Raw genomic sequence first — 26902 nt, 5'->3', positions numbered from 1 at the left:
ATACCCGTGGTTCCAAGTCCGAGATGATCTCAGAAGGAGTCAGACATTTGGGACTGAGCTGAGAAATCTCTTCACTCAGAGCGTGGTGAACCTTTGGAATTGTCTGCCCCAGAGAGCTGTGAATATATCCAAGACTGGGGTAGATGGGTTTGTGAGCATTGAGGGAATGGCGAGATTTGGGGATGGGGTGGAAAAGTGAAGTTAATGTAGCCATGATGTAGCCATGATATAGCCATGATCCAAAGATGTGCGGGTTAGGTTGATTGGCCAGGTTAAAAATTGCCCCTTAGAGTCCTGGGATGTGTAGGTTAGAGGGATTAGCGGGTAAATATGTGGGGGTAGGGCCTGGGTGGGATTGTGGTCGGTGCAGACTCGATGGGCCGAATGGCCTCCTTCTGCACTGTAGGGTTTCTATGATTTCTATGATATTATTGAATGGCAAAACAGGATTGTGGGGACATGGGACCAAATCCTCCCATTTCCTTTTTATTTTATTTTCTTTCTTGGGATGTGGCTATCGCTGGCAAGGCCACCATTTATTGCTCATCCCTAATTGCCGATTAGCACTGCTGCCTCACAGCGCCTGAGACCTGGGTTCAATTCCTGGCTTGGGTCACTGTCTGTGTGGAGTCTGCCTGTTCTCCTCCGTGTCTGTGTGGGTTTCCTCTGGGTGCTCCGGTTTCCTCCCACAGTCCGAAAGACATAGAAACATAGAGGATAGGAGCAGGAGGAGGCCATTCGGCCCTTCGAGCCTGCCCCACCATTCATCACGATCATGGCTGATCGTCCAACTCAATAGCCTAATCCTGCTTTCTCCCCATAACCTTTGATCCCGTTCGCCTCAAGTGCTATATCCAGCTGCCTCTTGAATACATTCGATGTTTTAGCATCCGCTATTTCCTGTGGTAATGAATTCCACAGGCTCACCACTCTTTGGGTAAAGAAATGTCTCCTCACCTCCGTCCTAAATGGTCTACTCTGAATCTTCAGACTGTGACCCCTGATCCTGGACTCCCCCACCATCGGGAATATCCGCCCTACATCTACCCTGTCTAGTCCAATTAGAATTCTATAAGTCTGTATGAGAAGGCGTGCTGGTTAGATGCATTGGCCTTGCTAATTTCTCCCTCAGTGTACCCGAACAGGCGCCGGAGTGTGGCGACTAGGGGATTTTCACAGTAACTTCACTGGAATGCTAATGTAAGCCGACTTGTAACACAAATAAATAAACTTTTTTTAAAATTTTGAGCTGAGGGGCATGCTGGGCCATTTCAATGGGGCAGTTGAGAGTCAACCACATTGCTGTGGCTCTGGAGTCACGTGTAGGCCAGACCGGGTAAGGACGGCAGATCTCCTTCCCTAAAGGACATTAGTGAACCAGATGGGTTGTCACGACAATCAATGATAGTTTCACATTTACTGAGAGTAGGTTTCACTTCCAGATTTAATTAATTGAATTTAAATTCCACCAGCTTCTGTGGTGGGATTTGAACCCTAGAACATTAACCTGTGTGTCTGGATTACTAATCCAGTAATGTTACCACTGTCCAACCAATTCCTACGTTCTTGGCACTATTGTTGACCACACTGCAATAAAACATCCTTGTGTTTATTCATCCGTGGGACATGGGTGTCGCTGGCTGGCCTGCGTTTATTGCCCATTCCTAGTTGCCCTTGGGAAAGGTGGTGGCGAGCTGTCCTCTTGAATCGCTGCAGTCAATGTGCTAAGTGATATCCTGATGATATCACTGCGCAGCGACCAAGATGTCTCAATCCAAAAGTTCACCAAACTCCTTCCGGGATGGCTTATGAAGAGAGACTGGGCCTCCATTTTCTATCTAGAGTTTGGAAGAATGAGAGGTGATCTCGTTGAAACCCACAAAATACTTAAAGAAATACACTGGGCAGCTGCGGGTTTCCCTTAGCTGGGGAATCTAGAACAAAGAACAAAGAACAATCCAGCACAGGAACAGGCCCTTCGGCCCTCCAAGCCCGCGCCGCTCCCCGGTCCAGGATTGAATCCTGAATCCAGGATCCCCGCCCAATTTTCCAGCCTATCTACATACTAATATCCTATCCACCGAGCTGTCCCTCACAGCTACGATGCTTTGTTCATCACAACCTATTAACTCACCCCCACCCCCCCATTCCAGACCATGTGATCTCCAGGGAGAGGCGAAAACCCAGAGTGAAAACCCCAGGGCCAATATGGGGAAAAAAAAATCTGGGAAATTCCTCTCCGACCCCCTGTGGCGATCGTGAGCCTACCATGAGGGACTTTGTCAAACGCTTTACTAAAGTCCATATAGACAACATCCACGGCCCTTCCTTCGTCAACCATTCTGGTCACTTCTTCAAAAAACACCACCAGGTTAGTGAGGCATGACCTCCCTCTCACAAAACCATGCTGACTATCGTTAATGAGTTTATTCCTTTCTAAATGCGCATACATCCTATCTCTAAGAATCTTCTCCAACAACCTCCCCACCACGGACGTCAAGCTCACCGGCCTATAATTACCCGGGTTATCCTTCCTACCCTTCTTACATAACGGGACCACATTGGCTATCCTCCAATCCTCTGGGACCTCACCTGCGTCCAGTGACGAGACAAAGATTTGCGTCAGAGGCCCAACGATTTCACCTCTCGTCTCCCTGAACAGCCTTGGATAGATTCCATCAGGCCCTGGGGATTTGTCAGTCTTTATATTCTCTAACAAACCTAACACTTCCTCCTTTGTAATGGAGATTTTCTCCAACGGTTCAACACTCCCCTCCGAGACACTCCCAGTCAACACATCCCTCTCCTTTGTGAATACCGACGCAAAGTATTCATTTAGGATCTCCCCTACTTCTTTGGGCTCCAAGCATAAGTCCCCACTTTTGTCCCTGAGAGGTCCGATTTTTTCCCTAACAACCCTTTTGTTCCTAACGTATGAATAAAATGCCTTGGGATTCTCCTTAATCCTGTCTGCCAAGAACATTTCGTGACCCCTTTTTGCTCTTCTAATTCCCCGTTTGAGTACTTTCCTACTTTCTTTGTACTCCTCCAGAGCTCCCTCCGTTTTTAGCTGCTTGGACCTAACATACGCCTCTCTTTTCTTTTTGACCAGTCCCTCAATTTCCCTGGTTATCCACGGTTCCCTAATCCTACCCTTCCTATCCTTTTTTACAGGCACATGCCTGTCCTGTAGCCCTAACAACTGTTCCTTAAAAGACTGCCACATACCAGATGTGGATTTACCCTCAAACAGCCTCTCCCAATCAAGAGCTGCCAATTTCTGCCTGATCCCACTAAAGTTAGCCTTCCCCCAATCCAACACCTTACCCTTGGGACACCACTCATCCTTTTCCATCACTATCCTAAAGCTAACAGAATTGTGGTCACTATTTGCCACATGTTCCCCTACCAAAACTTTGAAGACCTGACCGGGCTCATTCCCCAGTACCAGGTCCAGTATAGCCCCCTCTCTAGTCGGCTGTCTACATATTGTTCCAACGAACCCTCCTGTACACATTTTACAAATTCCTCCCCATCCAGAGTCCCTGCCCTCAGCGATTTCCAGTCTATACCAGGGAAATTGAAGTCTCCCACTACAACAACCCTATTTTTCCTGCACCTATCCAGTATCTCCTGACATATCCAGGGGCACAATTTCAAAGAGGGATGCCACTTGGGACAGAGTTGAGGAGAAATTTCTTTATGTAAGAGGGTTGTCAATCTTTTCTACCCCGGAGGGTTGTGGAAGTTCAGTTACTGAGTGTGTTTAAAGCATGTCTGCTTAAACAATAACATAAAGGGTTGTCTGGATACTGGGGGTCAAAGGCCATTGAAGCAGCATGGTAGCACAGTGGAAAAGCAGCTTCAGAAGCTTTGTCTCCCCGGAGTAGCAGAGGATTATTCTGTTTGAAACAGAGATAACTGCTGGTGCATATTATCATGAACAGAGTGGCTTTGCCTCTTCCAGCTTCTCACTGCTCTGGGAGTCTGTCTGATCTTGCTGCTCAAAGGGACAGAGTTTAGTTCCTGAATAAAACATCACAATAACATATTGGACCAATGCCTTGTAGAGAGGTGCATCACAGAAGGTGGCCATTCAGCCCATCATGTTTATTATGGCTCTTTACAATGAATTGTCCAGTTAGTCCAACTCCACTGCTCCCTTTCCTCGATGCTTCAGATTGTGCCTGTTCAACTATTCCATTCTCTTTGGAAAATTATCATTGAATCTGCTCCCATTGAATCAGGAAGCACATTCGAGGATGGCACAGTGGTTAGCACTGTTGCCTCACAGCTCCAGGGACCCGGGTTCAATTCCAGCCTTGGGTCACTGTCTGTGTGGAGTTTTGCACATTCTCCCCCTGTCTGTTTCGGTTTCCCTCCAGTTTCCTCCCACACTCCAATGATGTGCAGGTTATGTGGATTGGCCATGCTAAACTATCCCTTAGAGTCCCAAGATGTGTAGGTTAGAGGGATTAGCCATGGGAAATGTATGGGGTTACAGAAGTAGGATGGTGGAAGAGAGCCTGGGGTAAAATACTCTATCAGAGTCAGTGCATACTCGATGGGCCGAATGTCGTCCTCTGCACTGTAGGAATTCTATTCTCATCGATTCAATGATAACCGAGTGGAAACATTTTCTCCTCTCTCGCGGATCAGATAAATGTTGCCAGTTATTTACAATCAGTGGCCTCTGAATGCTGACGCCAGGGACCCGGTTTGATTCCGGCCTTGGGTCACTGTCTGTGCAGAGTTTGCACGTTCTCCCCGTGTCTGCGTGGGTTTCCTCCCACAGTCCAAAAGATGTGCAGGTGAGGTTGATTGGTCATGCTAAATTGCCCCTTAGTGACAGAGGGATTAGCAGAGATGGGGTTAAAGGGATAGGGCCTGGGTGGAATTGTGGTCGGTGCAGACTTGATGGGCCAAATGGCCTCCTCTTGCACTTTAGGGATTCTAAAACAGAGAAACCAGTGTTAGAGGTGAGGCAAATAGAATCTATTGACCCTGTTAGTTCCCCTGTCACTGAAGGGGCAATTTAGCATGGCCAATCAACCTCACCCGCACTGAGAACTGAGATTTATTTTTCCGTCCTCTTGCAAGAATGGAAAAGATTGCATTGTATTATTCGAATTGGAGCAAAGGAGTTATCCCTGATCGATATTGATCTCAAACGGCATCGCTAAAGAGGCTTATTCTGATATCACATCGCTGTTTGTGGGGCCTACTGGTATCCAATTTTACAACTGCATTTCCTGGATTACAACTGTACCTGCAACATACCCCAATGGCCTTCCAGTGCTTCAGAACATCCTGAGGTGGTGAAAGGGTCCACATAAATACAACTGATTTGATTTTCTTCCTATACTGAGGCTGGGCAGAGTTGGTGACCTGCTGTTGAGTGCTGTGAACTAAGTAGCTGATTCCCCTCTCCCATCTCGGTGAAGTTGCCAGTGCAGAACAAGGTACACATTCACGTTAGCCCTGAGCTTGATTGAGTCAACTTCTTGACACTGAAAAGACAGGCTTTAGAAAACACTCCGCTTCCCCTTCTCCCCCAAAAGCAGGTCGACTTGAATACCCAGTCGTCAGAAAGCTTAAGGTCCTAGGGGCTGCACGGTGGCACAGTGGTTAGCACTGCTGCCTCACAGCGCCAGGGACGCGGGTTCGATTCCCGGCTTGGGTCACTGTCTGTGTGGAGTTTGCACGTTCTCCCCGTGTCTGCGTGGGTTTCCTCCCTGGTGCTCCGGTTTCCTCCCACGCTCCAAAGATGTGCAGGTTAGGTGGATTGGCCGTGCTAAATTGCCCCTCAGTGACAAAGGGACTAGCTAGGGTAAATGCATGGGTTACGGGGATAGGGCCTGATGGGATTGTGGTCGGTGCAGACCCGATGGGCCGAATGGCCTCCTTCTGTACTGTAGGATTCTATGATTCCAACGTGCCGAGTAATCTGATCTCGTGTGTGTCGGAGGGAGGTGTTCTTGCTGGAAGTGAATGCTCCGGGAAGGAGGGTTCCTGACCTCCAGGAGCAGAGGTTTGGGGGTCAGGGTGCCTGACGTTTAGTAGCTAAGGAATGGGTGTTTGTAACAGTGCCTCCTTGGGGCAGCGCTGAATGAGCTGTGGTTGTAATGTCACGCTTTGTGTTTTTTTCCCCAGTGTGTTCGGTTAGTGTCCTTGGAGAGAGCGACGTGATGCAGGAGTTCTTGGCTGATTCCAGTGAGGTAAGACTATCCAAAAGGAAGCCTGACTTCGCAGGGACTAGTGTTGCGCCGAATTCAGAGATGGATGTTTAACGTAACGAACCCGCACTCAGCTCCTCTCATTCAACCACATCCTGTCTGATTTGCAACTCCTTTTGCCATTAGTCGTGGTTCTAAAGCTTTTAATACCCTTACCTAGCAAATACAACCACCTCAGGTTGGTGATTTATTGACCGCTCTCCGTCACAAAAGCTTTATGCAAGAGTTCCTGGTTTGCCGTACCCTTTGTATGAAGGAATGCTTCCTATAATCGCTCCTGAACAGCCTGGCTCTAATGCTGCCGTGTTTAGGGCTCTCCCACTAAAGATATTGGGCCATGAGGTCGGAGCTCCCCGCTGTTAGATTTATGCAGTTGCACTGTGCTGGGACCATCCGAAAATGGGATTTAAATCGCAAACTTGGACCGGTTCCAGTTACGCCACACAACTAGTTACCCAGAAAATATTAGAATTAAAACCGCTTCTAACTTCTGCATAACCAGTGTAAAGACGCAGCCTGATTTCGCACACCCTCACCCGCTCCTCTTCCCCCCCCCCCCCCCCCCCCCCCCTCCAAATTCTATCCATTTAAGTTTAATAGTATCACAAGTAGGCTTACATTAACACTGCAACGAGGTTACTGTGAAAATCCCCATAGGTGGCACAGTGGTTAACACTGCTAACCGGGTTCGATTTCCAGCTTGGGTGACTGTGCGGAGTCTGCACGTTCTCCCCGTGTCTGCGTGGGTTTCCTCCGGGTGCTCTGGTTTCCTCCCACAGTCTGAAAGACGTGCTGGTCAGCTGCATTGGCCGTGCTAAATTCTCCCTCAGTGTAACCCGAACAGGTGCTGGAGTGTGGCGACTAGGGGATTTTCACAGTAACTTCATTGCAGTGTCAATGTAAGTCTACTTGTGACACTAAAATAAACTTTAACTTTAAAACTTCCGTCGCCACGCTGCGGCACCTGTGGGGATCCACTTACCTTCTCCTTGGCCTGTCTAATTCAATGGACATTTAAATTTACCTGGTTTACAACAGCTCGTGATGTAAAGGAGGGGACATGTCCTCCTTCAATCTGACTCTGTTGGATTGCGGCACTGGGCCTTGAGGATGGCTGCCCTGCCTGAACCTCACCCGGCCTGAGTAGGAAGGCAAGACAGGCATATAGAAGAAATTTCACACAGTAATTGAGCACAGAGTGGCAATCTGATGCTGATTACCATTCCGAGGAAGTTAAGGTCCAGTGGTTTCTCCCTAAGATTAAAGGATTTGATAGGTAGATAAACATCTCAATTACATAAGTGCAGAATTATTACCTCTGCCAGCGCCTGGGAATGGGAGACATACCAATTACTATTGTTAAATGTAACACTGAAACATTAAACACTTTTCCCAAATATGAAGCATTGACTGAAATGCAAAGTACTTTTGTCAAGGGTAATAGATTATTTGTTGTGCCAACGATGTGCCTTCCCCATGCTGTATGACATCTCTTTTATTCATAGCTTCATTGTGCTGCATCATTCTATCGGAAAGACTTATCTAATTAGTGTCACTCTCTACACTTCCCCTCCCATTAGCCCTGCAAATATTCAGTTCCCTTTTTGAAAGTTACTCAATCTACTTCCAACAAGCTTTTCAGTCAGTGAGCTCCAGCCTGTAAAATGCTGCGTAATTTTCACTTCTCCCTCTTTGCCACTTGTTTTACATCTGGGTCCTCGAGTTACTGTCCTTCCTGCCAATAGTTACCAAACTCCTTGATGATTTTGAGCACCCGCATCTCCCATTGTTGCTCAGAGAAAACTATCCCAGCTCCTTATCCCTGCTACCGTTCTAGGGTGGCACTGCTGCCTCTCAGCGCCAGGGACTCGGGTTCGATACCTGGCTTGGGTCACTGTCTGTGTGGAAGTCTGCACGTTCTCCCCGTGTCTGCGTGGATTTCATCCGGATGCTCCGGTTTCCTCCCACAGTCCGAACGACGTGCTGGCCATGCTAAATTCTCCCTCATAGAATCATAGAAACCCTACAGTGCAGAAGGCGGGCGGCACGGTAGCACAGTGGTTAGCACTGCTGCTTCACAGCTCCAGGGACCTGGGTTCGATTCCCGGCTTGGGTCGCTGTCTGTGTGGAGTTTGCACATTCTCCTAGTGTCTGCGTGGGTTTCCTCCGGGTGCTCCGGTTTCCTCCCACAGTCCAAAGATGTGCAGGTTAGGTTGATTGGCCATGCTAAAAAATTGCCCCTTAGTGTCCTGGGATGCGTAGATTAGAGGGATTAGTGGGTAAATATGTAGGGATATGGGGGTAGGGCCTGGGTAGGATTGTGGTTGGTGCAGACTCGATGGGCCGAATGGCTTCTTTCTGTACTGTAGGGTTTCTAAGGAGGCCATTTGGCCCATCGAGTCTGCACCGACAACAGTCCCACCCAGGCCCTATCCCCGTAACCCCACATACTTACCCACTAATCCCTCTAACCTACACATCCCAGGACACTGAGGTGCAATTTAGCATGGCTAATGCAGCTAACCTGCACATCTTTGGACAGTGGGGGGGAAACCGGAGCACCTGGAGGAAACGCACATAGACATAGAGAAAATGTGCAGACTCCACACAGACAGTGACCCAAGCCGGGAATTGAACCCGGGTCTCTGGAGCTGTAAAGCAGCAGTGCTAACCACTGTGCCACCCTCAGTGTATCCGAACAGGCACCAGAGTGTGGCGACTAGGGGATTTTTCACAGTAACTTATTGCATTGTTAATGTAAGCCAACTTGTGACAGTAAATATACTTAAGTAAATTCCCTTTGAGTATAGATTGTATCGAATGCCCAAAAGGTATGTCTTCAGCACAAGGCAGTATTGTTTCTCACAAGCTCATCTGTCATCCATACAATGGGATGTAATGGTCGATTGTGTTCAGTCATCTGATATCTGAGCACTGTTTTATCTGATTGGTTTAGCCTTGTGGGTCTTCCAGAACCTCCACAAATACCTTAAACGTTCCTAGTGTTAAGTGTTTGTGGAAAGATAAGCCTGTATGTGAAGGATAAACTGTGATCAAAAGGTGGAGATATCTGTGCCCAAGGAAAGCAGTCTCACTTTGTTTTTGAAGGAAGACACGCCTTTATTTGCCATTTTTCACGAAACGCAGAAACCAATGAATTACTTTTGAATGCAGTTTCTGTCGTAGTGTTGGTAACCCGGCAGCCAAATTGCACACAGCAAAATCTCTCAAACAGCAAAGTGATAACCTGATAAATGCTTAATGGCCCCTGCTGCTCTTTAGAAGATTGGCAATTGTGTAACTTCAGGCGGCACGGTGGCACAGTGGTTAGCACTGCTGCCTCACAGCGCCAGGGACCTGGGTTCAATTCCGGCCTCGGTCTGTGTGGAGTTTGCACGTTCTCCCCGTGTCTGCATGGGTTTCCTCCGGGTGCTCCGGTTTCCTCCCACAGTCCGAAAGATGTGTGGGTTAGATTGATTGGCCGTGCTAAATTGACACTTAGTGTGAGGGACTAGCAGGGTAAATATGTGGGGTTACGGGAATAAGGTCTGGGTGGGATTGTGGCTGGGATTGTGGCTGGTGTAGACTCAATGGGCCGAATGGCCTCCTTCTGCAGTGTAGGGTTTCTATGATTCCGTGGCACTATCTCACATCCACCTGAGAGGGTTCCTGTTAAATTCCTATCCGAAAGACAGTACATCTGACAGTGCAGTACTCCTGATCTGGAATGAGCCTGCCCTGATGAATTGGACCAGCAGTGATATTCCTCCTATTGTTGCCCTGTGTGGTATACAAATCATTTCATGTCTCTGCTCCCTGTGTAACACAGCGAGTGTGTGGCTGCTGTGCTTCATCTGGGATGCTGAATGACTGCTTAATTGCTCCTTCTTCACTGTGAATTGGTCCCTTGCTTAATGAGTTTTTCTGCTTCACTGTGTTTGGAGTTTAATCAGCATGCACTAGCTGGCACTGAGTTGTATACAGGCCTCACAGTACTGGAAGCTCTGAATAGCGGGTTCGTTTCTATCAGCTCTGTGGTGCTGGAGATATTTCAGGTTAATTAACCTTCTCTCCAAGGGATGTACTCATCATTGTTTGGCACTGTTTAGTTGAGCAAATGTCAGCATTGTATTGGAGTTCTCAGTTTGGACAGTGCGGGAATCTATTTTCAGCCCACAGGAATTTTTCTTGCCAGCGGATAACTGCTCAGATAGTGACTTTGAAGAAAAGAGGGTATTGGAAATGAGGGCACCTCTTTATTTGAAGTGGGACTGGCCACTCTGGTGTTACGCCCTGCCTCTTTCTGAATGTACTGTGGGTACAATGTGCAGCTTGCCACAGTTTGTGTTTGCTCCCTGATGCAGGTATTTGTTGGGTATAAAACTGCGATTACTATTGAAGTCAATCCAGGTCACGGGCAATCTGCTTCAGTGTAACGCTGACTCCTCGAATTATAAATGCAACCAGTGACTATCGGCATATCCCAGTGGCACAGTGGTTAGCACTACTGCCTCACAATGCCAGGGACCCGGGTTCGATTGGGTCACTGTCTGTGCAGAGTCTGCACGTTCTCCCTGTGTCTGCGTGGGTTTCCTCCGGGTGCTCCGGTTTCCCCTCACAGTCCAAAAGACGTGCTGGTTAGGTGCATTGGCCGTGCTAAATTCTCCCTCCGTGTACCCGAACAGGCGTCGGAGTGTGGCGACTAGGGGATTTTCACAGTAACTTCATTGCAGTGTTAATGTAAGCCGACTTGTGACACTCATAAATAAACTTCACTTCATTTCAACGTGTGGAGTCTGGACTGAGTCAAAGGTCATCTTATTGACTCCATTTGGTGAGAGGTTTGCTTCAGATTGAAAGGACAAGGACTGAGGCACCGAGTTAAGTGAGCTGGACAACGAGGGAGACACAAGTAGACCAAAGCTGGAGACTGAGCAAGGAAGAGAATAAACTGAATAGCATCCAAGGAGATTGGATAAACACCAATAGGCTTTGAAGAGGAGAGGTTGGGAACAAAATACAACCAGGGGCATCCAGAAAAGAGGAATGGGGTGGTAGAGGATAGGAAAGGGAGAGCTGATCAGATGAAAAGTATAGATGGTCAGCATAGACATGGTGGGCCGAAGGGCCTCTTTCTGTGCTGTATGACTCTCTGGGGCAGAGTGGGTGAGTTGAGGTTCAGATATGTGGAGGCTAAGAAAATGTTTGCATGATACAAGAAGTCAAATCTCACCAGCTGACAGTATGTGGGTGGAGATCCCGTAAACCATTGAGGTATATTGTATTAGAACCATAGAACATTACAGCACAGAAACAGGCCTTTTGGCCCTTCTTGGCTGTGCCGAACCATTTTTCTGCCTAGTCTCATTGACCTGCACCCTCCACACCCTTCTCATCCATGTACCTGTCCAAGTTTTTCTTAAAAGTTAAAAGTGAGCCCGCATTCACCACCTCATCTGGCAGCTCATTCCACGCTCCCACCACTCTGTGTGAAGAAGCCCCCCGCCTAATATTCCCTTTAAACTTTTCCCCCTTGACCCACGTCCTCTAGTTTTTTTCTCCCCTAGCCTCAGTGGAAAAAGCCTGCTTGCATTCACTCTATCTATACCCATCATCATTTTATACACCTCTATCAAATCGCCCCTCATTCTTCTACACTCCAGGTATTGTTGAACAGAGCAATACATCTCCCTGAATATTAATGGTTGCACTAAATTCTGCCCCGGGAGAGGTTGGATTTATTCTGAATCAAATGTTTTGAAAGTGCTTTGAACTTTGGATATTTAGTGAAAACTTGGAGGGTTAGGGGGTGGGCTGGGAGGTGTAATGGAGAATTGTACATTGTCTAAAAACGAAGCTGTTTTTATCTTCCCTCTGCCACTGATTTGGAATGGATGTGGGTGAGCTCCAAATGTAGTAACTTGCATTTAACAATATTATTACCTTCTCGGCTGGATATTTCAATGGATTTGACTTTTTGATGCAGTTAAGGCCCTATCCTTGTAACTTTGCGTCATGGTCTTATTCTGCTGTCCAGCTCCCTGCTGTCTGTTTAACCTCTACAACCATGTATTTATTCCCACCCCTCTGCCAGTATGGTTCTATTAAGGATTCCAGGGCGTTTGGTGCTCTGACTTGTCTGACTGTCTCGCGCACTCCCTGTTTTGTTTGGTTGCTCTTTAGTCCAGAATGCGCAATCCAGATTGGAACCCAACTCCATAGACTATCACATGTCTGGCAGAGGTTTGCTGTCGTCCCTTGTAAATAGGCCAGTTCTGCGGTCTCTCCTTTTGTCCCTTGGGTATGGTGCTAATCTAAGCTGAGTGGTGTTGCTGTATTGAGTGGCGCCCAACCAAAGAGAGAATCGTTCCCAGTTGCGTTTGCATTCATCCTGACGGCTGGTGTGAGGAAGGCCCATGATCAGGTGGCCTAACCTCTTGCATTCCATGGTACAGGTAGAGGAGGACAACAATAAGATTATCTGAGAGCCTTTAGATCACCTACAAAGCAAGTGTGGTAGTCTTCCATTAGTTTACCTTCCTTTCCATTAAATAGATGGCTTTATCATTCGTACGGCAAACCTGTTGTGTGTCTATTCACTCAGGACATGTAACGGATACAATTTTCCAATCACCTGTAAATATTTCAGGAGCAAAGCTCTCTTAACCTGGTGCTTGGCACTCACATGAAAACTGACCAAAACTAAATCAAATCCTCATTAAAACTGAGACGCTGTCCTGATGTCAGGGCTGTTATCAAACTATTTTGAGCCTTGTGGCTAATGGCTCAGTGTAGGTAACAGGACAATAAATTGGGTTTGAATGGCAGCCTGGCCGACATTACCATCTTGTGTCCTCTCTCCAGATTAACCTCTTGTGCTCTCTCTCTGGATTAACCTCTTGTGCTCTCTCTCTGGATTAACCTCTTGTGCTCTCTCTCTGGATTAACCTCTTGTGCTCTCTCTCTGGATTACCATCTTGTGCTCTCTCTCCGGCTTGCCACCTTGTGTGCTCTCTGGAATTGGTGGAGGTAGCTTTGTGACTTTTGGGTTACCTAGGATGTGCAGAGGCAGCTGGGTAGTAATTGGTTTCTTAGCTTACTGTGTTAAAGTTTTAAAGTTAAAGTTTATTTATTAGTGTCACAAGTAGGCTTACATTAATACTGCAATGAGGTTACTGTGAAAACCCCCTAGTCGCCACACTCCGGTGCCTGTTCGGGTACACTGAGGAAGAATTTAGCACGGCCAATGCACCCAACCAGCGCGTCTTTCAGACTGTGGGAGGAAGCTGGAGCACCCGGAGGAAACCCACGCAGACACGGGAAGAAAATGCAGTCTCTGCACAGACAGTGACACAAATGGGAATCAAACCTGGGTCCCTGGCACTGTGAGGCAGCAGTGCCACTGTGCCGTCCCGGGATGATGGTTAAATTAGTATTATTGACGACAGAACTCCCCATGGTTTGGACAGTCCACACTGCAGAGTCTGGGGAGATCAACATGGATTCGAAGCATTAGTGCCAGTAATCAATTCACAAACCACTGCTGCCTTTGGATACAGGACCTGGTGAGGGCAGAGGGACCCGTTCATATATCCTGGAATGATAACTACGATGCCCTTACCCGACCTGACCTGAAAAGCTATAAAAATGGGGACGAATACCAGTAGGTGTAGCCAGAATTGATGGTGTGCCTAAGGGAATCTAAACAGTCTTGTAATATTTAATGCTGTTGTTGTTGAAATAATGTTCTGGTCCCACACGTTTTCCTCAGGCTAGGGAATTATACTCGATGTTTCCAGTGAATGAATGTTCTAACAGCTGTATGTTTATTGTTGCATGCTTGCAGAGTATAAACGGGCTGTCAGATGTGGACTTGAGGATAGCCTTGCCCGACAGAAACATCATCACAGTCACTGTGAAAAAGAACAGCACTGCAGAGGAGGTCTACAGGGTGAGTGAGTCAACGCTTAAGATTCTGGCCAATCGCAATAAGAATGAAGTCAACAGATAATTGTCTAGTGGTGCAGGACTTGAGTATTTCTGAACAAGGCACATTGTCAAAGCTTTCCGTCTCATTAGGGCAATCCACAAGAATACCAAATGTAAAGGGAACAGTTTATACCGCATGAGAAGACTGTGCTGATTGGTTGGCAATTGTATAACTTAGGGTGGCATGGCGGCACAGTGGTTAGCACTGCTGCCTCACAGCGCCAGGAAGCCAGGTTCAATTCCGGCCTTGGCTGACTGTGTGGAGTCTGCACGTTCTCCCCGTGTCTGCATGGGTTTCCTCCGGGTGCTCAGGTTTCCTCCCACAGTCCAAAGATGTGCAGGTTAGGTGGATTGGCCGTGCTAAATGGCCCCTTAGTGTCGGGGGACCAGCAAGGGTAAATATGTGAAGTTAGGGGGAATAGGGCCTTGTTGTCGGTGTAGGTTCAGTGGGCCGAATGACCTTCTGCACTGTAGGGATTCTATGATTTATTCAGACACAAAGAACAATACAGCACAGGAACAGGCCCTTCGGCCCTCCAAGCCCGCGCCGCTCCCCGGTCCAGGATTGAATCCTGAATCCAGGATCCCCGCCCAATTTTCCAGCCTATCTACATCCTAATATCCTATCCACCGAGCTGTCCCTCAGAGCTACGATGCTTTGTTCATCACAACCTATTAACTCACCCCCACCCCCCCATTCCAGACCATGTGATCTCCAGGGAGAGGCGAAAACCCAGAGTGAAAACCCCAGGGCCAATATGGGGGAAAGAAAATCTGGGAAATTCCTCTCCGACCCCCTGAGGCGATCGAAACAAGTCCAGGAGATCACACTGGCCCTGATCAGAAAATGCTTCCCAACCCTATTCATTTCCACTTCTGCTTTACGAACACCATCTGAATTCCCTGCCCCCGAGACAGGTTCCCAACTATCCGCAGTCTCGCTCTGTACTGGCACCAGCAAGATGATCATAGAATGAAGCCTTGAAACGAGAAACAAAGAACAATTAGCCCGCGCCGCTCCCTAGTCCAAACTAGACCACTCTTTTGTATCCCTCCATTCCCACTCCGTTCATATAGCTGTCTAGATAAGTCTTAAACGTTCCCAGTGTGTCCGCCTCCACCACCTTGCCCAGCAACACATTCCAGGCCCCCACGACCCTCTGTGTAAAATATGTCCTTCTGATATCTGTGTTAAACCTCCCCCCCTTCACCTTGAACCTATGACCCCTCGTGAACGTCACCACGGAGCCGGGGAAAAGCTTCCCACCGTTCACCCTATCTATGCCTTTCATAATTTTATACACCTCTATTAAGTCTCCCCTCATCCTCCGTCTTTCCAAGGAGAACAACCCCAGTTTCCCCAATCTCTCCTCATAACCAAGCCCCTCCATACCAGGCAACTGGTATGGTGGTTATATTTTGGGAACTATTAATGATTGGTGTTCTATGAATGTGTGCAGAAGTTTCTTTACCCAAGCTTTAAAGTTTAGCACTATTCTTAAGAAATTATTGTTTGTAAAATGGCTAGATTCTGGGAATCATGGTGTTCTGTGTTCTGAGGCAAAAATCTTGGTGAGAATTCACTGTGGCCTTTTTATGGCTGCTTTTGCAAGCTTTGTTATTTCAGGATTTTAAAAGTTTTTTCCCTTGGTAGGGTTTGAGCATACAACCTCTGGATAAGTATTTTAGTAAGACCAGCACCGTGTTACACTACCCTTAACCTGAGCACTATAATCAGGATGAGACTTATTGGACTGAAAGCATTGAGCACAGTTGAACTGCAGCAGCTCCTCAGTTGATTGAAGAGCTTCACTGTCCTGTTTCAAGTTAATGTCTGATTTCTGTTATTATTGTCTGCACTCAGAGTGGGTTATCCTGTATCCCATTGAAGACGCACTCCGATTATGGGCGGCTCAGTGGTTAGCACTGCTGCCTCACAGCGCCAGGGACCCAGGTTCAATTCCAACCTTGGGTCACTGTCTGTGCGAAGTTTGCACATTCTCCCTGTGTCTGCGTGGGTTTCCTCCGGGTGCTCCGGTTTCCTCCCACAGTCCAAAGATGTGAGAGTTAGGTTGATTGGCCATGTTAAATTGACCCTAGTGTCAGGGGGATTAGCAGGGCAAATATGCGGGGTTACAGGGAAAGGGGCTGGGTGGGATTGTGTCGGTGCAGACTCGATGGGCCGAATAGCCTCTTTCTGCACTGTAGTGATTCTATTAATTGGTCTCCAGCTAGTTTGATACATTGCTGCTCTCCCCACCATCTCAGCTCAACAAAAGCCTGACTATATTGTTTCAGTGGCTGTCAGAAACCCATCCTTTTGTTGCTGTTCAAAGGTAATCCTTTGGGTTTAATGGACACAAGGGATTCTATGACTCTGTGATCTCACAGTGCAGAAGGAGGCCAAGGTAAATGAGATAAGAAAGCAGTGTTGACCAACTATATCCCCTTGGGAGTGACAACTCTCTGGACTAGATTTAAATCCACATTCAATAAATGGAAATTTCAGCTAGCTGGTGTTGACTTTGATGGCACTGATTGCCATGTTATGGTCCATGCTCTGTACAGTGTCCATCTTTTGACCGATCCCCAGTGTCACACTGTTTTACCCCTGCAGGCTGTACAAGAGCACTTACGAATGGATAGCATCACAGCGAGTTTCTTTACACTGTTTGAAGTCGTGGACCACTTCTTTGGTAAGGGAGATTTATTTGTTTTGTAATTATTGGGGGGGAAACGAATAACGGTGTCAAAGTATGTCAGGAGGCTGTGGTAACAGGACAATAATTTAGAAACCAGCTAAACTCCCATTCAGGCGCATGTCACAGAAGGATTAATTGATGGCAGAATAAATAAGGGTGATTACAAGCGTTATAGTATTTGAGTCCCCATGATGTTTGGGGCAGGCTTGGTGGACCATCTAGCCTTTTCCTGCTGTCTGTTGTGAGAGTTAGGTTGATTGGCCATGTTAAATTGACCCTAGTGTCAGGGGGATTAGCAGGGCAAATATGCGGGGTTACAGGGAAAGGGGCTGGGTGGGATTGTGTCGGTGCAGACTCGATGGCAGAATGGTATTGTCTGTTGGTATTCATTGTATAGAATCTTCCCAAAACTAATACAGAGGCACCCATCATCAATTAAAAAGACTTTGATGACATGTCCCTTTCCTAGAAGAATCAGTTGATCTTCTGTTGCATTACTTGAAAATTAGGTGCCATTTGTGACTGTCCTAACTCTGTGGAAGCTTTTCCAATTATTAAAAGTTGGACATGATCCATCAGTTATATTATTGTTTAATTTAGAATTGTCTGGCTTCACTCACCTCTGTTTGATCTTAATAAGAGATATTAAGACTGCTGATTGCTTGGTCAAAAAAGTTGATACTAAAGGGCATCTTGAAGGAGGAAGAGAAAGGGAGAGAAGGAAAGAATTGGGAAAGAAGGGGAGAGATGGAGAGAATTGGGAAAAGAAAGGGGAGGGATGGAGGGAATTGGGGAGAGTCGGAAAGAGTTGGGGAAAGAAAGGGGCGGACGGAGAGAGTTGGGGAAAGGGGCGGACGGAGAGAGTTGGGGAAAGGGGCGGACGGAGAGAGTTGGGGAAAGGGGCGGACGGAGAGAGTTGGGGAAAGGGGCGGACGGAGAGAGTTGGGGAAAGGGGCGGACGGAGAGAGTTGGGGAAAGGGGCGGACGGAGAGAGTTGGGGAAAGGGGCGGACGGAGAGAGTTGGGGAAAGGGGCGGACGGAGAGAGTTGGGGAAAGGGGCGGACGGAGAGAGTTGGGGAAAGAAAGAGGTGGACGGAGAGAGTTGGGGAAAGAAAGAGGTGGACGGAGAGAGTTGGGGAAAGAAAGAGGTGGACGGAGAGAGTTGGGGAAAGAAAGCCAGGAGTCCTGGGTGTGGAAGGCTGAAGGCACTGAATTGGTGGGACAAAAGACACCGGGAGTGCACAAAAGGCCGTTAGAGAAGTGGGGCATTCCCGGATGGTTGTAGGGCTAACGGCGGTTACAGGTGGGGAGGAGTGAGGCCATGAAATAATTTGAGTATCAGGATACGATGAATCAACAATGAGGGTAGCCACTTGTGCACTACACAGTAGCTGTGACCTCGGCTGCAATATTAATTTGTCAAAGGAATTTCCCAGTCGTTTTTCTGCTTTGAAATTGATGGTCAATTTGAGCAATTGGCAAGTGCTTCAATGATGCAGAAAACAATTTGTGCACTCGCAGAGCGGAAGCTGGTCCCCAATGAGTTCCCGCACAAACTGTACATACAGAACTACACGTCAGCAGCAGCCGGGACGTGTCTCGTCATCAGGAAGTGGCTCTTCACCATGGCCCAGGAAGAACTTCTGAATGACAATGACCTCGCAGTAACCTACTTCTTCCACCAGGTATGTGAGCAGTTGACCGTGCAGTGTACAGTTGTCACGGCACAGAATACAATCCGCCACATCGCTACACCTTGTATGCCGAGGACTTGTCGCCTTTATGTGGCCAAGTGCTTCAGCGTCAGAATGTAGATGAGAATTGAAGAAAAGCATCAAATGCTCAGCAATATAATTGCTTAACTGGTGATCTGAAATTGTAATGTACTCTTGAGGCAAAGCTCTGTGTCTAGTTACCAGATCCTAATCCTCGCTGGTGTAATTACCCATTCGAAGGGGGTGCGTACAGAACTGGCCTGGCTGCTTTCCATTATAGTTGGGAAGCATCTCTCCTGCTTGTCGCATTGTTTCCTCTCTCCCTCCCAGACCCTAACTTTGAGCCTACGCCTGTGTGTCTGTAAAATTGTGTGTGTACCCGTGTCAGGTGAGTGTGCGTTTGCCCAATTCAAACAAGTGCAAAGTCGTTGCTTTCAATGATCTTTGCTTCACCTTGCTCGCTACAGCTGCAATCTGTAAACTGGGGCATTCTGCTAGAAGCTAAATTGATCCCATTTGTCACTGTGTGCTAATCAGTAATAAAAATAGGAAGCGCTGTAAATATGCAGGTCAGTCAGCATGTGAGAGAGAGAGGAAGGTTAATGTTTCAGATGGGTCCGAGCATTAGAACTCTGCAGAACAGCAACAAAACCAATTCCGAGCCTCCTCAATCTCTGGCCTTGAAGCAGGAATGTGCCCGTTAACTGTGGTGCCCACAGACTTCACTCGAAAGTCCTTTTGTTACTATTTTTAACTTTGGAGAAGTGTTAAGATTATAAAAGAGGCTCAGTGGTAAAAGAACTGAAACAAAGGATTGTTTTGTGACGTTAATCACCTTACAAAAAAAATTAGGACAAAATCTGTCGAGGTAACTGGGTATTCGAAGCACTTTGGAATGGGGTATTTGTTAATCACACTTTGCAATGACTTTTTGAAATTTGGTTGGTGGTTCTGGCAGGGCAGCATCTATTGGCTCTTGTTGCCCCCGAGGGTTGAATCAGGTCGGTACAGTGGGATGGGAGTCACGTAGAGGGCACACTGAAGAGGACCTTATCATCCCCACTTTTCCCAGTTGCATAATGTGGAAAAAAAAGTCAAGGAAAGCTGGAGTCATAAAATAAAAGCAAATTACTGCGGATACTGGAATCTGAAACTAAAAGAGAAAATGCTGGAAAATCTCAGCAGGTCTGGCAGCATCTGTGAGGAGGGAAAAGAGCTGAACTTTGATAAAGGGTCATCTGGACTCGAAGCGGGTGAAGTCTGCAGGTACCACAGTTAATGGGCGCATTCCTGCTTTAAGGCCAGCTGCTTTGACAAAGGATCGTCTGGACTCGAAACGTCAGCTCTTTTCTCTCCTTACAGATGCTGCCAGACCTGCTGAGATTTTCCAGTGTTTTCTCTTTCGGTTTCAAAGTCGGAGCCATGTTTGTATTGTGGGGCTAAGAGACTTCATTATGCTGCGCTTTCCAATTTCAAATGATTTATTTTAACAATAATCATCATTATGCTCTAAATAAACCTGAGAGTGGTATAGCTACACCGTGCTTACAGATAATGGACGGGCTGTTCCAACCGCGCTTGTCCCAAAACCGGAAAATCCCACACAAGGTCAACGGACCTGTGCGTGGCCTGTCCCTCTCCCACTACGATTCCCGTGGCGGGCCGGATGGGAAAATTCCACCCAAAGCTTCTGATTTGAGGGCAATTGCACCCAATATTATTTCTAACGTGGTTGAGACATTGTATTCTGTACGTTTAGAAACTTCATTTAATCATAAAGGTGGAAACCAAAGGGAACTACCCTCACTCGCCACATCTTGGGTAGAAGTTTGTTTCAGAGTTGATCACAGCATACATACAAATTTTTAAAATGTGACAATTCAGAGTTGGATCTGAATTAAATATTTATTATTGACCCAGGGATTCCTTTGACGTGGTTTGTTATTTGTGCATGTCCTTTCACCCGAAACACTTGGCAACTTGGCCAATATTTGGTTTCAAAACGCAAAATTCTCATCTTGTGGCTACCAGGAGATGTTATCTTGAGCAGATTAGTTTAAAAATGCTTGTCCCTTAAGGAAGGCTGCGCCACCTCCCCCCCCCCCTCTCTCCTCTCTCTCCCCCGCCCCCCCCCCCCCGCCCATTTCAGCAGCCGAAAGCAAGGCTGCCAGTGATGGAGCGATTTAACATCTGGGAGAAGCTCGAGAGGCCAGAGGTGGCCGAGCGCCAGTATCTCCTGAGGGGTGTAGCGATGGAGTGATCCCACAATGTTGCAGAGTCTTGCAAAATATTGGTGCGCTGACCTCTCTTTCTGTTCGTTTTTTTAAAATTCATTCGTGGGACATGGGCTGGTCAGCATTTATTGCCCATCCCTCATTGCCCCTTGAGAAGGTGGTGGTGAGCTGCCGCCTTGAATCGCTGCAGTCCACATGTTGTGGGTTGACCCACAATGCCATTAGGGAGGGAATTCCAGGATTTTGACCCAGCGACTGCGAAGGAACGGCGATATATTTCCAAGTCAGGATGGTGAGTGGCTTGGAGGGGAACTTGCAAGTGGTGGTGTTCCCATGTATCTGCTGCCCTTGTCCTTCTAGATGGAAGCAGTCGTGGGTTTGGAAGGTGCTGTCTAAGGATCTTTGGTGAATTGCTACAGTGCATCTTGTAGATGGTACACACTGCTGCTACTGAGTGTCGGTGGTGGAGGGAGTGGATGCTTGTGGATGTGGTGCCAATCAAGCAGGGCTTTGTCCTGGATGGTGTCGAGCTTCTTGAGTGTTGTTGGAGCTGCACCCATCCAGGCAAGTGGGGAGTATTCCATCACACTCCTGACTTGTGCCTTGTAGATGGTGGATAGGCTTTGGGGAGTCAGGAGATGAGTTACTCGCCGCAGTATTCCCAGCCTCTGACCTGCTCTTGTAGCCACTGTGTTTCTGTGGTGAGTCCAGTTGAGTTTATGATAACTGCAAGGTATGTGTCCCAGTCCCAAGTCACGAGCTGTGTTGAAATTGCAGGCTGTGGAGGATGTGAAGAAAGGGCGGATTCGAGTTGGGGATAAGTCGTACCAGCTTCAGAAACTGTCGGAGCAGCACAAGAAAGTCATGGTAGGATTCTGCCTATTTGTCCGTGTGTCCACAGAGCAGCTTCACCTGCGTCACAACCTGCGGCTTTAGGTCGCACTGAGATTGCGAGTTAGCAGAAATTGTACAAGAAGAGTATCTGATTCCAATGTTTAACGATAGTTGAGCAAGGAGGCCATTCGTCCCGTCGAGTCTATACTGAAAAACTGAGAATGGAACCAATTCTTCAAACGATAGCAATCATGGTCATTGTAAAGTCCTCGAGGGACATAATGCCCAATGGGTAGGGGAGCATCAGGTCAAACTTGTCCAGGTGAGCCCAAGCAGCAGCAATGGCTATGGTGTTACTCAGCAAACACACAGGCCTCTGAGCGGGGCCAGATCACCTCTAGAGACAACAGCGGTAGGCTGGTAAATGACACCGGCCTCAGGCAGCTGGACGCCAGTCTGCTAATTGGATCCTACGCTTGGTTTTAATAGTCTCACTTGGTTTTAATAGTCTCAATGGTTGTATTAACATCTGGGCACCGGGCCACCCAGTAACAGTGACAGCTGACCCAGTACTCGCCATGGCAGGGGTCACTTTCGACCCTTTGGCTGGTTCACAGCAAGTGTCGGTTATCTCAGACGCACACAGCTCCCCATGACAAGCTTCCTCAGCTGAGATAGCAGGTATATGGGTGAACAGTGGTGCGGTAGCAGAGTTAGTGGAAGGTCTAATCGAAGAGAGCTACGACTCTCTCCAACTTTTACAGACGCACCATAGAAAGCATTCTTTCTGTTTGTATCACAGCTTGGTATGGCTCCTGCTCTGCCCAAGACCGCAAGGAACTACAAAAGGTCATGAATGTAGCCCAATCCATCACGCAAACCAGCCTCCCATCCATTGATTCTGTCAACACTTCCCACTGCCTCGGCAAAGCAGCCAGCATAATCAAAGACCCCACGCACCCTGGATATTCTCTCTTCCACCTTCTTCCTTCGGGAGAAAGATACAAAAGCCTGAGGTCACATACCGACCGACTCAAGAACAGCTTCTTCCCTGCTGCTGTCAGACTTTTGAATGGACCTACCTCGCATTAAGTTCATCTTTCGCTACACCCTAGCTATGACTGTAACACTACATTCTGCACTCTCTCCTTTCCTTCTCTATGTACGGTATGCTTTGTCTGTATAGCGCGCAAGAAACAATACTTTTCACTGTATCCCAATACATGTGCCAATAAATCAAATCAAGGAGATGGGTATGTAAAAGGGGAAGATGTTACATTTCTGTAGCGCGTTTCATTTCCCCCAGATGCCCCAAAGTGCTTTCCAGTCACTGAAGTACATTTGCTATCTAGTGGTGTTGTAATTTGGGGAGTCACAGCAGTCACGCTGTGCAGGATAAGTTCCCACCATGATGAGGTAAGCGACCAGGTTTTAGTAACACTGATTTAAGACGGCATGGTGGGTTATCTGGTCCAGAGGTTGGGTTGAGACTGAAGATGGGACGGAGAGAAGGATAGCAGAGTATGGCTGGAGGAGGTTATAGAGCTGGCAAGAGTGTGTCAAGGGAGGATCTTGTAGACAGGATATGAATTTTATGCATTGATAGATGAAGACCCAGTGAGGGTTGGCAGGGGCAGATGTGATGGGGCAGTGGGCAATGTTGTATTTTTGCAGATCCCAAAACATTTTGAAGCCAGTGTCCCTAAACAAGATGAGAGCTTGCTGAGTGTATGGCCAGTGCTACCTTACGACAGTGACTACACTTCAAAAGTTCTCAATTGGGCTGTAAAGTATTTTGGGATGTCCTGAGGTTCTGAAAGGCGCCATATAAATGCAAGTCTTTCTTGACAGATTAGAGCAGAATTTAACAATGGCTAGTTCTGGTCACAGAACCATAGAATCCCTACAGTGCAGAAAGAGGCCATCCAGCCCATTTAGTCTGCATCGACTCCCCAAAAGACCACCCCATCCAGGCCCTCCCCTCTGCCCCATCCCCGTAACCCCTTTGCATTTACTATGGCTCATCTTTGATTTGATGTATTATTGTCACATGTACTGGGATACAGTGAAAAGTTGTGTTTCTTGCGCGCTATACAGACAAAGCATACCATTCATAGAGAAGGAAATGAGAGAGTGCAGAATATAGTGTTACATTCATAGCTAGGGTGTAGAGAAAGATCAACTTAATATAAGGTAGGTCCATTCAAACGTCTGACAGCAGCAGGGAAGAAGCTGTTCTTGAGTCGGTTGATACCTGATCGCAGACTTTTGTATCTTTTTCCCGACGGAAGAAGGTGGAAGAGAGAATGTCCGGGATGTGTGGGTTCCTCGATTATGCTGGCTGCTTTTCTGAGGCAGCGGGAAGTGTAGACAGAGTCAATGGATGGGAGGCTGGTTTGTGTGACGGACTGGGCTTCATTCACGACCCTTTGTAGTTTCTTGCGGTGTTGGACAGAGCAGGAGCCAGACCAAGCTGTGATACAACCAGAAAGAATGCTTTCTATGGTGCATCTGTAAAAGTTGGTGAGAGTTATTTATTTCAAAGATAAGTGTTTAAAATTTTCCTTAATCCACCTAACCGGTACATGTTTGGACAGCTGAGTTTCATTGTGATGTGGGGGGAGTGGGATTTCTCTGGGTAGGTCACAGGCTCTCTCTCTGTCTAATTGGCTGTCCATTATTGCAGTACCTCAACATGATTCGGACTTGTGAAGGCTACAATCAGATAGTTTTCCCACACTGTCGGTGCGACTCTCGAAGGAAGGGGCATGTGATGGCAGCCATTAGCATTCAGCACTTTAAACTCCACGCTTGCACAGAGGATGGTCAGCTGGAGGTAGGTGTGATCAAATTGCATCGCTATCGGGGCTGCTTCTGCTTTGTAGTATCCTGCTGTTCCCAGGAGTTAGGTTGTGATCCAGTGCAGGTTTGTAGAATGTACAGGACGAGACAGTTCAGCTCATCCTGCTTTTTTATTCATCGAATCCCTACAGTGCAGAAGGAGGCCCATCGAGTCTGTACTGACCACAATCCCACCTAGGTCTTATTATTGTAACTCCGCCCATTTACGCTGCTAACCCCCCCTGACACTAGGGTCAATTTAGCACGGCCAATCCTTCTAACTTGCACATCTTTGGACTGTGGGAGGAAACCGGAGCACCCGGAGGAAACCCACACAGACACTGGGAGAATGTGCAAACTCCACGCAGACAGTAGCCCGAGGCCGGACTTGATGTGAGGCAGCAGTGCTAACCGCTGTGAGGCAGCAGTGCTAACCGCTGTGAGGCAGCAGTGCTAACCGCTGTGAGGCAGCAGTGCTAACCGCTGTGAGGCAGCAGTGCTAACCACTGTGCTGCCATGCCGCAATGCCAGCATCCTATTCATTAAAAGGATGTTGGCATCGCTGGCAAGACCAGCATTTGTTGCCCATCCCTCATTACCCTTGAAGTGAAAGGCTTGCTAGGCCGTTTCAGAGGGTAGTTAAGAGTCAACCACGTTGCTGTGGGTCTGGAGCCACATGTAGGCCAGACCGGGTAAGGATGGCAGATTTCCTTCCATTGGTGAACCAGATGGGTTTTTACAGCAGTCGGCAGTGGTTTCACGGTCACTATTACCGAGACTAGCTTTCAATTCAGGATTTATGAATTGAATTTGAATTCCACCAGCAGCTGTGGTGGGATTTGAACCCGCGTCCCCAGAATGTTAGCCTGGCCCTCTGGATTGCTAGTGCATTGGGCACTGAACCTGCCTCTCTGGCACTACACACTGGCATTTGCTTTCTATATGAGTTGCATCTCACTGGTTTGTGTGTTCCCAAAGCATCAGGGGATGGGTCGGATCTTGACTATCGTGGAACTGCATCGCATCAATCCTTCCTCACCACCATAATGTCAGCACAAATGCTTCTCCTCACCAGCCCCGCTAAATCTGAATTCCATCTTTTTGCTCCCTGTAACATTTTTGAAAGTATTTTGAGGTCTCTGGTTTGTGGTACAGAATTCTGCATTCCAGTCACACTCTGTGCAATTAGCCTGTTTGATTTTTGGCTTCTCTTCGAGTAACCTCTTCAATTCTTCAATTTGTGCTGCTTCGTGGGATCGTTAACTATGGGAAACAGCTTATTACTGGCCTTATTGTAACCCAGTAAGAAGTCTCACAACACCAGGTTTAACCTAGTGTTGTGAGGCTTACCGTGCCCACCCCAGTCCAACGCCGGCATCTCCACATCATTATTGTAACCCACCATCCATTAAGTAACCTCCGTTAGGTCAACCTTTAACCTCCTGCTGTCTGTCACCGGGGAGTGCCAGCGGCCATTCCGCTGATAAGCAGTCGGTATTTGGGTTGTAAAGAGTTGGTTTGGATCCTTCCTGAGCTACCCCAATCTCCTTTCTCAAATTGTGTGACAAAGTTGCTCCAGTTGTTGTCTTTTCTCTCCAAAAACAAAAGAACCAGGTGATCATGTTTGAGTGGGATGAGATGCACCAGTGGGACACTGATGAAGAGGGGATGGCGTTCTGCTTCGAGTACATTCGCGGGGAGAAAAAACCGCGCTGGGTGAAAATCTTCACTCCTTACGTGAGTAACTTGGTGTCTTGCGTTTCTTCAGGTCTCCCTACCAATGGGATAAGCCAGCCCTGTTGCCATTAGCGACACACAGAGCCGTTTCCTCATTGGATGGTTCTCGTGGGGTCCATCACGGCTCAGTGACTGAAGAAGATCATGTGTCCGAATCCCAATTTGGAGGCTCGGACACAATCTAGGCTGAGGCTCCGGTGCAGTACTGAGGGAGTGCTGCACTGTCTGAGGTGCAGCTTTTTGGGTGAGATGTCAAACCTGTCTACCCCCTCAGATATACATTAAAGATCCCGTGACACTATTTTCAGAGGAGCAGCCGAGTTTCCCCCCTTGTCCTTTCCAATATTTATCCTTGACTGACATCATCTAAAAAAAATTATAGGTTATTATCACTGGCAGATCCTGAAGTGTAGAATTATATAAATGCCAGGTCATTGCTTAGAATTACACAGCACAGTTAGTTTCTCTGTGGCTCTGCACAATTCCTCCTTTTTCAAGTGATCTCCAGTTGGTAAACAGTTGTCGCATTGGATAGAGTCAGCATGGATTTACAAACAGGAAACCACGCCGTACAAATCTACTGGAATTCTTCGAGGATGTAACTCGAGTTGGTG

General features: G+C 47.5%; 1 protein-coding gene across 2 annotated transcripts in view; it reads left to right on the top strand.

Moving 5' to 3' along the window:
* Window positions 1-26902, top strand: part of LOC144480569 (sorting nexin-27-like) — a 125176-nt gene that overhangs the window by 91366 nt on the left and 6908 nt on the right. For both annotated transcript variants that reach the window (XM_078200166.1, XM_078200167.1), the window contains exons 4-10: window positions 6154-6218; window positions 14083-14187; window positions 16843-16921; window positions 18449-18612; window positions 21654-21743; window positions 24397-24546; window positions 26160-26288. In XM_078200166.1, the coding sequence (XP_078056292.1) occupies window positions 6154-6218; window positions 14083-14187; window positions 16843-16921; window positions 18449-18612; window positions 21654-21743; window positions 24397-24546; window positions 26160-26288 (782 nt within the window). The remainder of the gene's footprint in view (window positions 1-6153; window positions 6219-14082; window positions 14188-16842; window positions 16922-18448; window positions 18613-21653; window positions 21744-24396; window positions 24547-26159; window positions 26289-26902) is intronic.

Source organism: Mustelus asterias, chromosome 29, assembly GCF_964213995.1.
Source record: "Mustelus asterias chromosome 29, sMusAst1.hap1.1, whole genome shotgun sequence".
In the NCBI taxonomy this organism is placed as follows: domain Eukaryota; kingdom Metazoa; phylum Chordata; class Chondrichthyes; order Carcharhiniformes; family Triakidae; genus Mustelus; species Mustelus asterias.
This window is presented reverse-complemented; position numbering and strand designations above follow the sequence as displayed.